We start from the raw sequence: 10,942 nt of genomic DNA, 5'->3' as shown, positions 1-10,942 counted from the left end.
TGAGTTAAAGGCCAGCCTGGCCTACCGAGTGAGTTCCAGGACAGCCAGTGTTACACAGAGAAACTCTGTTTCAAAAAGCAAAGAATAACAAAAAGTTCCAACTGATATTTAGGCCAAGTAAAAGTGAAGACTGTGAGGCTCAATTGAGAAGGGGAGCCAATACAGAGCATGGTTTAAGCATTTAAAACAGAAAGTGTTGGATGGCTTAGCGGTTAAGAGCACTTAGTGCTCTTTCCAGTTGATCCTGGTTCATATTCCCAGCACCCATATGGTAGTTCACAATTTGGTTTTACTAAGTTTTTATAACTTTAATGTCTTCTTTTTCGTTCCCAACCTGTCACCTAAAAAGTGTTTATTTGAAACAAAGCACCAGGTTTATTCAAATGAAAAGTTTGCCAGGCGAGACAAACGACTCTAATCCTAGCACTGAGAAGGCCAGCTTGGTCTAAATGGCAAGTTCCAGGCCAACCAGGTATTACAAGTGAGATGCAGTCTCCACAAAGGAAAAAAAAAAAGGGGAGGGGGGTAGGTTATCCTGTACTCTTTATCGCTGGTGACAATATTCAGCAGTCTTGGCGTGTAGTTTATCGGCACCAGTTGGACGAAACTCGGTAGGAAGGACCTTGCCAGAGCTCATTTGACGGGTTTTACTATTCTTTCCCCACTCGCCACTAGGTTGCACTAAAAGATGTGTTGTGCAACATACACAATTAGTAAAAATAAAACAGGACTATCACGTGACGAGTCAGAACGTTAGAAAAGCCACCACAACGCCGTATATCACAGAACTCTTGTCTCCTTCGTCTTCCTCCGCAAGACCTTAAGAGCTAGACCCTAGCAAACCCCATTTGGCAGACTTTTTCTCGTCTCCATCACACGAGTTCCCCAATTCTTCGCCTGGAGGCTCCATACGACCTGGAGTCATCAAGCCAGCGGGGAGGACTCCTAAACTGGGTGTTCGTGATCAAAAATAACCGGGGCCGTCCCGGGGAAAGGCCCTATTTAGAGGTTTATCGGGAGGGGACTGAGCCTGACGAGGCTGCAGGGCCGCGAGGCCCCGCCCCCCCCAGTTCCCATCGTGCCTGGCGCGAAGAAGACGCGAGGCGAGGGCGGGGCGGAAGAAAAGGGGCAAGACGAGGGAAGAGGTGGAGCTAAACCGAGGAATGAAAAAGCGGAAGGGGGAGTGGGCGGGGCTAGAGGAGCAAGGAATAGGACAAGACGGAGGCGGGGCGGGAATGGGCGGGGCAGGGGCGTGGTTATAGGAGCGGTGCTGAGGAAGGATGTGATAATTGGAAGACGTGGGTGGGGGAAACGGGGAAAGGGGCGGGCCTAGTAGACGAGAAGCGTAAGGGTTTTGCGACAGAGGAGGGGCGAAGCGGAAGCGGAAGTGAAGGGTGCGCTTGGCGGCGGCGGCGGGAGCTGCGGAGTCGGGAATCAAAACAAAGGGCCTGGGGGGCGGGGGGGAAGGCGGCGGGGTCGGAATGTGAGCGGAGAAGGAGCTGGCGGCTAAGGTGAGTCCTCTGTCATTTCCGGGACTCTACTCGGGCGCTCGGGTTGTTCGGCCAGCAGCGCAACTGGCCCGGGAACAGCGCCCTTTTCCCCAGACTGATGCTGCTGGGGTCCGGGACCCGCCAAAGGAACCGCGCGAAAAGATCGGTCTCCCATACCATCCCGATGTCTTCTGGGGCGTTCGGCTCCCCGCCGGCGCCTACTTCCCTGCTCGCTCCCGGGCCCTTCAGGTGTAAGCAACAACCTTTGCCGGCTGTGCAAAGTTAGGAAGTTGAGAGTAAAGGGACAGTGATGGAGTTGCGTCCCTTAGCTTGTTTGTTTTTTGTATTTTGCAGCCTTCCAGAGCGGTCCGTCTCTTATTAGCCTCTTTGGATTCAGCTTCAGTATCAGCCGCTCCCCCCGTTAATTCTAGCACGAACGTGTTGGCCTTTAGAGTTTGCCAAACTTTCTTTTGGTGTAACGAAGAGCTTTCTAGTTGTACTAGCCGTATCTTCTGGACTTTCCAGGATCCTCCTGTTTTGTATACAAGGAAACAGCTAAATGATCTTCCTTCACAGTTAGTGAGCTCTACATTTGTCCAGCGGTCATTTGTTGATACTTGCGAGGCACAGTGGAGTGCTACGTTCAGGGGATACAGCAGAAAATAGCAGTCAATATCGTCATGGAATTTATATTCTAATGGGGAAGAAAAATAATAAAACACCAATAAATAATGTCATTTTTAGATAAAAGGTAGAAAAATAAAATACACAGAACCGGTAAAATGGATTAGCACGGTTTGGGAGTTTGTGGCAGGGGGAAGGCCATTTGAGAAATAATTCATCTCTTGTCACCAAACCACAAATAACTCTGTAAGTAAGGGGGTTGCCATGATTGTCAGACTTACAGAAGATGGGCCTTGGGTTAAGAAAGATGAGTTGCCCATAGCTACACAGTGGGGAGATGGCCTTAGGGCCCAGTAAGCATGCAGTGCGTTCTCAGCTTGTGTCTAAGTTGATCAAAGACAAAGAGAGTGGCAGAAGGGAAGACTCTCACATCAGAGCTTCCTTTGGTTAGCTCAGATGCCTAATGGAACTAGGAATATTTGGGCAAATTTTAGAGTACAGGTCACTAATACTTTTCCTTTTATTTATTTGTACCGAGAGTAATCTATATATATCCTTTTATGTTGTGGAATATTAGTTGAAGATGTGTTTCATTTGTTTATGCTGTGGAACATTTGTTTAATGATGCAAAGATATGATACATTCTTTTATGTTGCATTTGTTTAACTCTGTGAAGCTGTGTTACTTTGCCTGTCTGAAACACCTGATTGGTCTAAAAGAGAGCTGAATGGCCAATAGAAAGAGAGGAGAAAGGAAAGGTGGGGCTGGCAGGCAGAGAGAATAAATAGGAAGAGAAATCTGGGGAGGGAGGCTGAAGGTGCAAGAGAAGGAGAGAAAGACTCTGGGGGCCAGCTATACAGCAAGCCACAGAGTAAGAAGTAAAGAAAAAATATACAGAAATAGAGGTAGGTAAAGGTCAAAAGGTATACTGGATAATTTTAGAAAAGCTGGCTAGAAATAAGCCAGGCTAAGGCCGGGCATCCATAAGAAAGAATAAGATTCCCTGTGTCTATTTGGGAGCTGGGTGGCAAGACCCCAAAGTAAGAGTTAAAAAAATGTACCAACAACACCTATATATATTAATTTTAAACTTTTTTTGAGACTAAGTCTATGTAGCCCAGGCTGCTCTTCAACTTGCAGATATCTTGTCTCTGCCTCCTGAGTGTTGGAATTGTAGATGTGTGCCAGTACTACTGGTTCTTTGACTGAGCAGTGTTGATGGTAGTAGAAAGAGGTAGGTGAGCCTTTTGACCTCAAGCTAGCTATGAAACTATTAAGTTTCTTGTTTCTCAGTGAATTGTTAGAAGTCGTAGTTCACTTGGCTTTGAAAAGGTCTGAGCATGCTGAAATTATAAACAATATGAGCCTCAGAAGTTCTTATGACTAAGAGAGGAGCTTTTTGGATGATATACAACTTGGATTTTTTGTTTGTTTGTTTGGTTGGTTGGTTGGTTAGTTTTGGTTTTTCCAGATAGGGTTTCTCTGTGTAACCTTGGCTATCCTGGAAATCGCTCTGTAGACCAAGCTGGCCTCGAACTTAGAGAGATCTGCCTGCCTTTGCCTCTTAAGTGCTGGGATTGAAGGTGTGCATCACCACCACCTGGCACAACCTGGATTTAGTAATAACAGCACGTATTGTAATTCAAACAATGATAGCAGTTAACCTTGTCTTCAAATTATTTTCAAGTGTGTACTAGGTTAATTCTGCTAATTTCTTCATTCAACAAATAATTATTTTGTGATTACCACAGAATAGGCTGGCGACAAGATACAGTGGTGAAAATGGGCAGTGTGTGTATTTTTAATTCATTTTCTATAATGCTATGGCAGATAGAGACAGTATACAGACAAAGAAACAAATATCTTTTTCTTTCTTCCTACTTTCTCTCCCTGCTTTTCTCCTTCCCTCCCCCTCTTTTTGTCTGGGATCAAATCCAGAACCTTCCATATGCCACTAAGTTCCATACACGCACTCCCCCCCCAACAGAAACTTAAATTTTATAGTTTCAGCACACTGGCTAAATAGTAAATATAAAAATATTGGGCTTTGCCGTCAGATTATGTGGCAAAGACTCAAGTCTCAATTACAATTCAGGTCAACCATAGATTTAATATTTAAATGAAAGCGTATAGCTGTGCCCTAGTAGAACTTTATGGATACTAAAGTTTGAATTTCGTGTTTAAGAATACTTTCTCAGGAATTTAAAATATCCAAAATATATTTTTAGTTCACAGAACATTTAAATACAGGTGTGTAATCTCAGCATTTAAAAGGCTGAGGTAAAAAAAAAAAGTTGTTAAAAGTTTGAGGCCAGCCTTCAAGATTACAGAATCATATCCTGTATCCTGTCCAAGAATCACTAGGTAGACATACACAAACATACACATACATATAAGGTAGCAGACTGGCTTTGGCTGGCAGACCATAGTTTAGTTCTTTATATGATCAGTCCACCCAGACTTGACATACATTTTGAACCATTCTCCCCTCACCCTGTTACAGAGATGTAAAATCTCTTAGAAGCATCTTATCAGAGATACAGCTGAAAGAAATTATTTTCTACATGCACAGATGAAATTTCTGCTAATCACTGAAAATGGCTGCTGTGGTGAGGACTTACAATAAGGTTTGGTTGTTCTCACCATTGCTAGCTTCATCTCTGCCCAATAAGTGTGCATTGGCTTTGCCTTTGTGTACTAGGACCCTGAATGTGGTCGTGTTGGAGTCAAGTACATCTGTGAGTTGTGACTTTCTTAATTGCTGGATGTTTGGCGACCCAGTCTGTTACATTGCACTTTTCATTATAAACAAACCAAGAAATCGATTGGATGGCTTCTCTGGTACAATAGAGTTCAAAGTCCTCAGAGGTCACTTAACTTGTCCTTTCTTTGCTTATACCAGGGGCATAGGAAAGTTAATACTGTGTTTTTTCTTTTTACTTACATTAGGTTCTCCTTACTGTTAACGTCTCTGCTTTCCTAAGCAGAATTTATAGGAAGAGATAGGAAAATTAAGAAAAACTCTAGGCCAAGTATGATGGCCCATGCTTTAGTCCCAGTATTAGGGAGGCAGAGGCAGGCAGATAGATCTCTTGAGTTCGAGTCCAGCCCAAACTACATACTTTAGGGACAATCAGTGCTACATGGAGGAACATTGTCTTGAAAAAACAAAACAAATAGAGAAAAACTATAGAAAAAGTCTGCTTAGAGCCTGGAGGGTTATTTCGGCTGAGTGAAGAGGGAGAGTTCTCCCCGAGAGATATGCAGAGGCCATGATTTGTCTCTGTCCTTCAAGCATGACTGTGTCTTAAAAATAAATAAATCTATAATCCATCTTCATGTGTGAAGCTCTAGTGACTGAGGAGGTGGCTCAGTAGGTAAAGTGCTTGTTGCACAAGCATGAGGGCCTGAGTTCAGTCCTCAGCACCTCTTTTTAAAAGCTGGGTGAGGTAATAACATGTACTTGTAATCCCAGAGCTGGGGAGGGAGAGACAGGAGGATCTCAGTGTTCGCTGGACAGCCAGTCTAGCCAAACTGGTGTGCTCCAGGTCCAATGAGAACCCCTATCCTTAAAAAAAAAAAAAAAAAAAAAAAAAAAAAAAGGGAGGAGGAAGAAGAAAAGGTAGTAGATTAGGGAAAACACCCAAGACTGACCTCCAACCTTTACACACATGTAAGAGGATCCTTTTGCCCTCCTTCATTTGCACACAGAAAAAAAAAACTGGGATATGAGGAATGGCAGATAATAAATGGTTTGTGTGGTATATGTACATGTTTTCATGTAGGAGTGTATGCTGTTGCACATATGTAGATATATGTATTGAGTTGTATGCTGGGTATCTTCCTCATCATTCTCTATTTAATTTTTAAAAAAAGATTTATTTGTGTATTTTATGCATACGAGTGCCCTATTCGTATGTACCTGCATACCAGGAAAGGGTATCAAATCCCATTATAGGTGGTTGTTAGTCACCATGTGTTAGCCACCATGTGGTTGAGAACCTCTGGAAGAACAGCCAGTGATCTTAACTGCTGAGCCATCTTTCTAGCCCCACTTTATTTAATTTTTTAAAAATTGCATTTATTTATTTTGTGTGTGTATGTGTATATATGCATACATACTATAGCATAAATGTGGAGGTTCGAAGATAGCTTGTGGGAGTCAATTCTCTCTGATATGTTGGAGTGGAACCAAGGTTGTCAGGTTTAGAGGCAATCACCTTTACTGATCCCTGTCACTGGCCCCTCTACCTTATTTTTTGAGGTAGTCTCACTGAATCTGGAGTTGACTGATTTTTGCTGGGCAGAGTAGCCATTGAACTCTAGGGGTCTGTCTGTTTCTGCCTCTCCCATGCTGGAGTTATAGTTGTATGCCTGTCTTTTATAAGAATGAGATCTGAATTCAGGTCCACATCATTGTGTAGCAAATACTTTTCTTAGCTATCTCCCAGCCTCAGATCATAGATTTTATTTCTAAATCAATTTGCTTTGTTTTGCTTTGTTAGTTTTTTAAGACAATGTTTCTTTGTGTAACAGCCCTAGCAGTCCTGGAACTAGCTTTGTAGATGTCTCAGGCTGGCCTTGAACTCGCAGAGATACACTTGCCTCTGCTTCCTGAATGCTGGGATTAAAGGTGTGTGCCACCACTCTAAATCAAATTTAAATAGTTAGAATCAACCAAGTTTACCAAATCTTAGTATCTTGTAGTGAGCTGTAATATCCATGCTGCCTTTGTTCTTTAAGGTCTGAACGTGAGAGCCATTGTATCATGTTGTGATCTCATATATTAACATTATAAAATGTGTACTTGTGTAAGAAGTAACATAGATTTTGACTTATGCACTGCCTGGTTTTGTGTGTCAACTTGATGCAAACCAAAGTCATCAGAGGAAATAGCCTTAGCTGAGGAAATGCCTCTGTGAGATCCAGCTGTAAGGCATTTTCTCATTTAGTGATCAGTGGTGGAGGGCCCAGCCCATGGTGGGTGGTTCCTTCATTGAACTGCTGGTTCTGGGTTCTATAAGAAGGTAGACTGAGCAAACCATGGGAAGCAAGCCAGTAAGCAGCTCTCCTCTATGGCCTGCATATCAGTTCCTACCTCTGGAATCCTGCTGTGTTTAAGTTCCTGTCTTGATTTATTTTAGCGATGAACAGCAATGGTGAAGTGTAAACATTGCTTTTACTATGCAAGCTTTAGAATTTGGGGTTTTAATAAGAAACCAAATTTCCTCCCTAACTTGACTTTTGGTCATGGTATTTTGTCACAGCAATAGAAACCCTAACTAAGACAACTTTTTTAACAGGGTGGAAGAATGACGGAAAAGAAAGATGAAAGAATGTTGAACCACATTGTCTGGCTATGTGATGGAAGGGAACAGAACTGAGAACCCTTGCAGCAGAACACTTGGATGGCTTCACCAAGATAAGGATGCTAAGCCTTGGCTTTGGAAATTCTCTGGTTGTTTTTCTCATCCTGATCAAACGTTGCCTCTTAATCCCCAAACGGTAAGTATGTTCAAGATACAGCACGCTGTGAATAGATGATGGGTACAGGTGATCTGGGGCAGTCTCTCTCCCGCCTATATCACCTCTGCACTATTATGCACTATATCTGCACATTTTTATGATCACCTGCTCAACTCTGTACTTCTCTCTGAGTAACAGAAGTTTTAATCATTTAAAATCCGGAGAAATTTGGTTTATTCTTTTGTTTTTTTGAGAGTAGTTTTCTCTGTAGCTTTGGAGCCTGTCCTAGAACTAGCTCGTGTAGACCACGTTGACCTCGAACTCACAGAGATCCACCTGCCTCTGCCTCCCGAGTGCTGGAATTAAAGGCGTGCGTCACCACCACCTGGCTGGAAATTTGGTTTCTTATTAAAGCCCCAAATTCTAAAGCTTGCATATTAAAAACAATGAAAAGTTTAAAACAAATTGTATTTATAGCTTTCTTAAGTGAATTTGGCCTATGACCAGCAAACTTGGAGGTAAGTTTTTCTTATATAGTCCAGGCTGACTCTGAATTTGTGATCCTTCTGCCTTGGCCTCCCAAGTGCAGAGTTACAGACAGGTGTGACCATTGTTCCTGACTCACCCTCTTAGTTTTAAGTCTCGTAAATTAGAAAAGATTGACGATACCTTTTTGTTCAGGATTTCTTGTAGGTGTTAAGTATATTATTTCTTTTCATTTTTGGTGGTGCTGGGTTTTGAACTGAGAATGGATAGTTCTAATCATTGTATCTTTGCACTGGCCACAGTATAAAGACTATTAAGGCCTCAGTGTTTCCTCAGTTCTATCAGCAGCACAGCTGGGCCACTTTGGGCAGGTGGCTGGCCTCATTCATAGTGTTTGGAATATCACTCTCCTCCTTTAAGGAGAACCCCACTAAAACCCTTTATTCACCACCTACAGGAATAAATAAAAGGAAGCTACTTGCTTATAAGCCACCTTCCTTGAATGCTGTGAAATCTTTGTTTGCATATCCCAGTTTTCTTTAGACAGTGCTTTGAAGCAAGAGAGGTATGAGTGGTTAACCTGGCTTGCTGAGCCATCTTAAGATTTTGATAGAAGTAACATTAATCTTAGTTGTATGTTTCTGTGTTCCCTTCCTGCAAGACCTCTGAAGATTGTTCCTGGTCTTAACTGGATACTGTTATATTTGTTCAGTTATGATTGAGTGATGTAAAAAGAATTGGATTTAGAGAGATGGTTCAGAGGTTAAGAGCACTGGCTATTCTTCAGAGATCCTGAGTTAATTCCCAATAACCACATGGTGACTCACAACCATGTATAATGAGATCTGGTGCCCTCTTGTGGTGTCAGGTGTACAGGCAGGAGGAACATTGTATACATAATAAATAAATCTTAAAAAGAAGAAGTTGAATTTTATTTATTAAAAAAGAGTTGAACATTGTTTTCTATTTTTTCTAACACAGTAGTGTATGAGAGAAAAAATACAGTGGTCTCCAAAAATTGACTTGTGTTTTCATCTCTCCTCAGAAAGAGTACATGGAGAACAAGAAAGCTGCGGTGGAGTTAAAGGATATACCATCTCCTCTTCATGTTGGCTCTAAACTTTTCCCAGCAGTCCCACTTCCTGATATTCATTCCCTTCAGCAACCAAAAGTACAGCTCTCAGCTGTTCCCAAAGTAAGCTGCTGTGTTCATTGCCCTAATGAACCCTCCACTTCCCCCATGCGTTTTGGTGGTGGTGGTGGCAGTAGTGGAGGTTCTGGGAGCTTGATTCACACAGGCTCGCTCTTAGACTCACCAAGCGCCAGAACAGTCACGTGTCAAGTAGGGTCAGGGTTTGCTTTCCAGTCTGTGTCTTCACTGCAGAATGCCTCTACTAGGAACAACTTGGTGGGCCTTGCGAATGACTTTCCCAGCATGTGTGTAGAGAGTAGCCTACCTTCCTGCAAGCATCTACCATGTTGTGGGAAGCTCCACTTTCAGTCATGTCATAGTAACATACACAAGCTGCATCAGTTCCCGACTCTCCAGGGCTGCACCTCTGCTGGCTATTTCCCCTGTTCTGATTTCCCGAGTGGGGTTCGCGGGCGTTTGGAAGATCGCCTTTCCCAGTCAGAGCTCACATCTCACTTGTGCACCAACTCTCTTCACCTAAATGTGGCACCTCCAGTTTGTTTAAAGGGCTCACTTTACTGTGAAGACTGTCTAAACAAGGTATGTATCTTTTATTCTTTATCTTGGGGCCAGGTAATGAAGTTTGAGGTTCTATTTAGAAATGGCTTTATCTTGCCATGTCTTTACTGTGCATAGGGTTGAAGAGTCTTATGATGTAGATCACGCTCCATTCGTCTGATACTGAAAGATGCAAAGGGTAAAATGGGAGACCATCCAGAAAAGTACAGTGGAGTTAGGTGTGTAGCTTGTGCCTTTAGAGCCTCTGGTCACAAGAAAACCATGTCCTACAGGACAGCTTTGTTTGCAGAGTCTGTTATCTGTTTCATTTTTCTCTAGGACAGAGTTGGTCGAGTTTTTATAACTTAAACTCAGCTTATACACTCACCCTTTCATGGCAGAACAGTAACTATACATTGTTTCTTTGTAATATGAGGAACGTGAAACTTGGACTCTTTCACACAAATGTTCAAAGGAAGGTTTTTCTGTCATTTATGGGAGCTGCATCCAAGGTCTCCTTCATAGCAAATGCATGTCCAGGTTGAAAGGACTCAGTATTTGAACAGGTCTCTGATCATTTCAGGTTGCTTCTTCAGTTGAGACTGGATTAGTGGCTGGTAGTTCTGATAAAGATTATTTGAAAATACAATTTATCTGAGGCTATTGGGTAGGAGGATAAAAGGCTTTGGATGGTGTTTTCAGTTATATATGAATCTGAGTTCTTTATTGATGTGCCTAAAACTTCTTCCTTTATAAAACAGTCAGGAAGAAATAGTATAATTGATGCTGCTAAAATCTGGCCGAATATACCACCTCCAAGTACTCAATCTGCACCTGGAGCTATCCCTCTGTGTAATGGCTGTGGAACAAAAGGGATGGAGAAGGAGACCTCACTGTTGGCAACCACTCTAGGCAAAGCTCCTTCAAAATTTGGTAAATAATGATGTAACATAAAAGAGTTCATTTAAGTTGTCTTTTTTTCCAATGTTTATTTCTATTTTATGTGTATGAGTGTTTTGTATGCATGTATGTAAGTGTATTTTTGTGTGCCTGGTGTTTGTAGAGGCCAGAAAAGGACACTGGACCCCCTGAAAATGGAGTTACTGAAGGTTATCAGCCATCATGTGTGTGCTAGGAACTGAAATGAACCCTTGTCCTCTGCAAGAGCAGCAAAGTGTTCTTGACT

At 42.4% G+C, this 10,942-nt stretch overlaps 1 protein-coding gene across 2 annotated transcripts in view; it reads left to right on the top strand.

Moving 5' to 3' along the window:
- Positions 1–1,370: 1,370 nt before the first annotated feature.
- The window catches only part of Marf1 (meiosis regulator and mRNA stability factor 1), a 56,508-nt gene continuing 46,936 nt past the window's right edge, over positions 1,371–10,942 (top strand). For both annotated transcript variants that reach the window (XM_048433267.3, XM_048433266.3), the window contains exons 1-4: positions 1,371–1,511; positions 7,418–7,619; positions 9,112–9,798; positions 10,518–10,689. In XM_048433267.3, coding sequence (XP_048289224.2) covers positions 7,479–7,619; positions 9,112–9,798; positions 10,518–10,689 — 1,000 coding nt within the window. In that variant the 5' untranslated portion in view covers positions 1,371–1,511; positions 7,418–7,478. The remainder of the gene's footprint in view (positions 1,512–7,417; positions 7,620–9,111; positions 9,799–10,517; positions 10,690–10,942) is intronic.

Source organism: Myodes glareolus, chromosome 9, assembly GCF_982192425.1.
Source record: "Myodes glareolus chromosome 9, mMyoGla1.1, whole genome shotgun sequence".
Lineage (NCBI taxonomy): Eukaryota > Metazoa > Chordata > Mammalia > Rodentia > Cricetidae > Myodes > Myodes glareolus.
The sequence above is the reverse complement of the archived record's forward strand: the minus strand, read 5'-3'. Positions and strand labels throughout refer to the sequence as shown.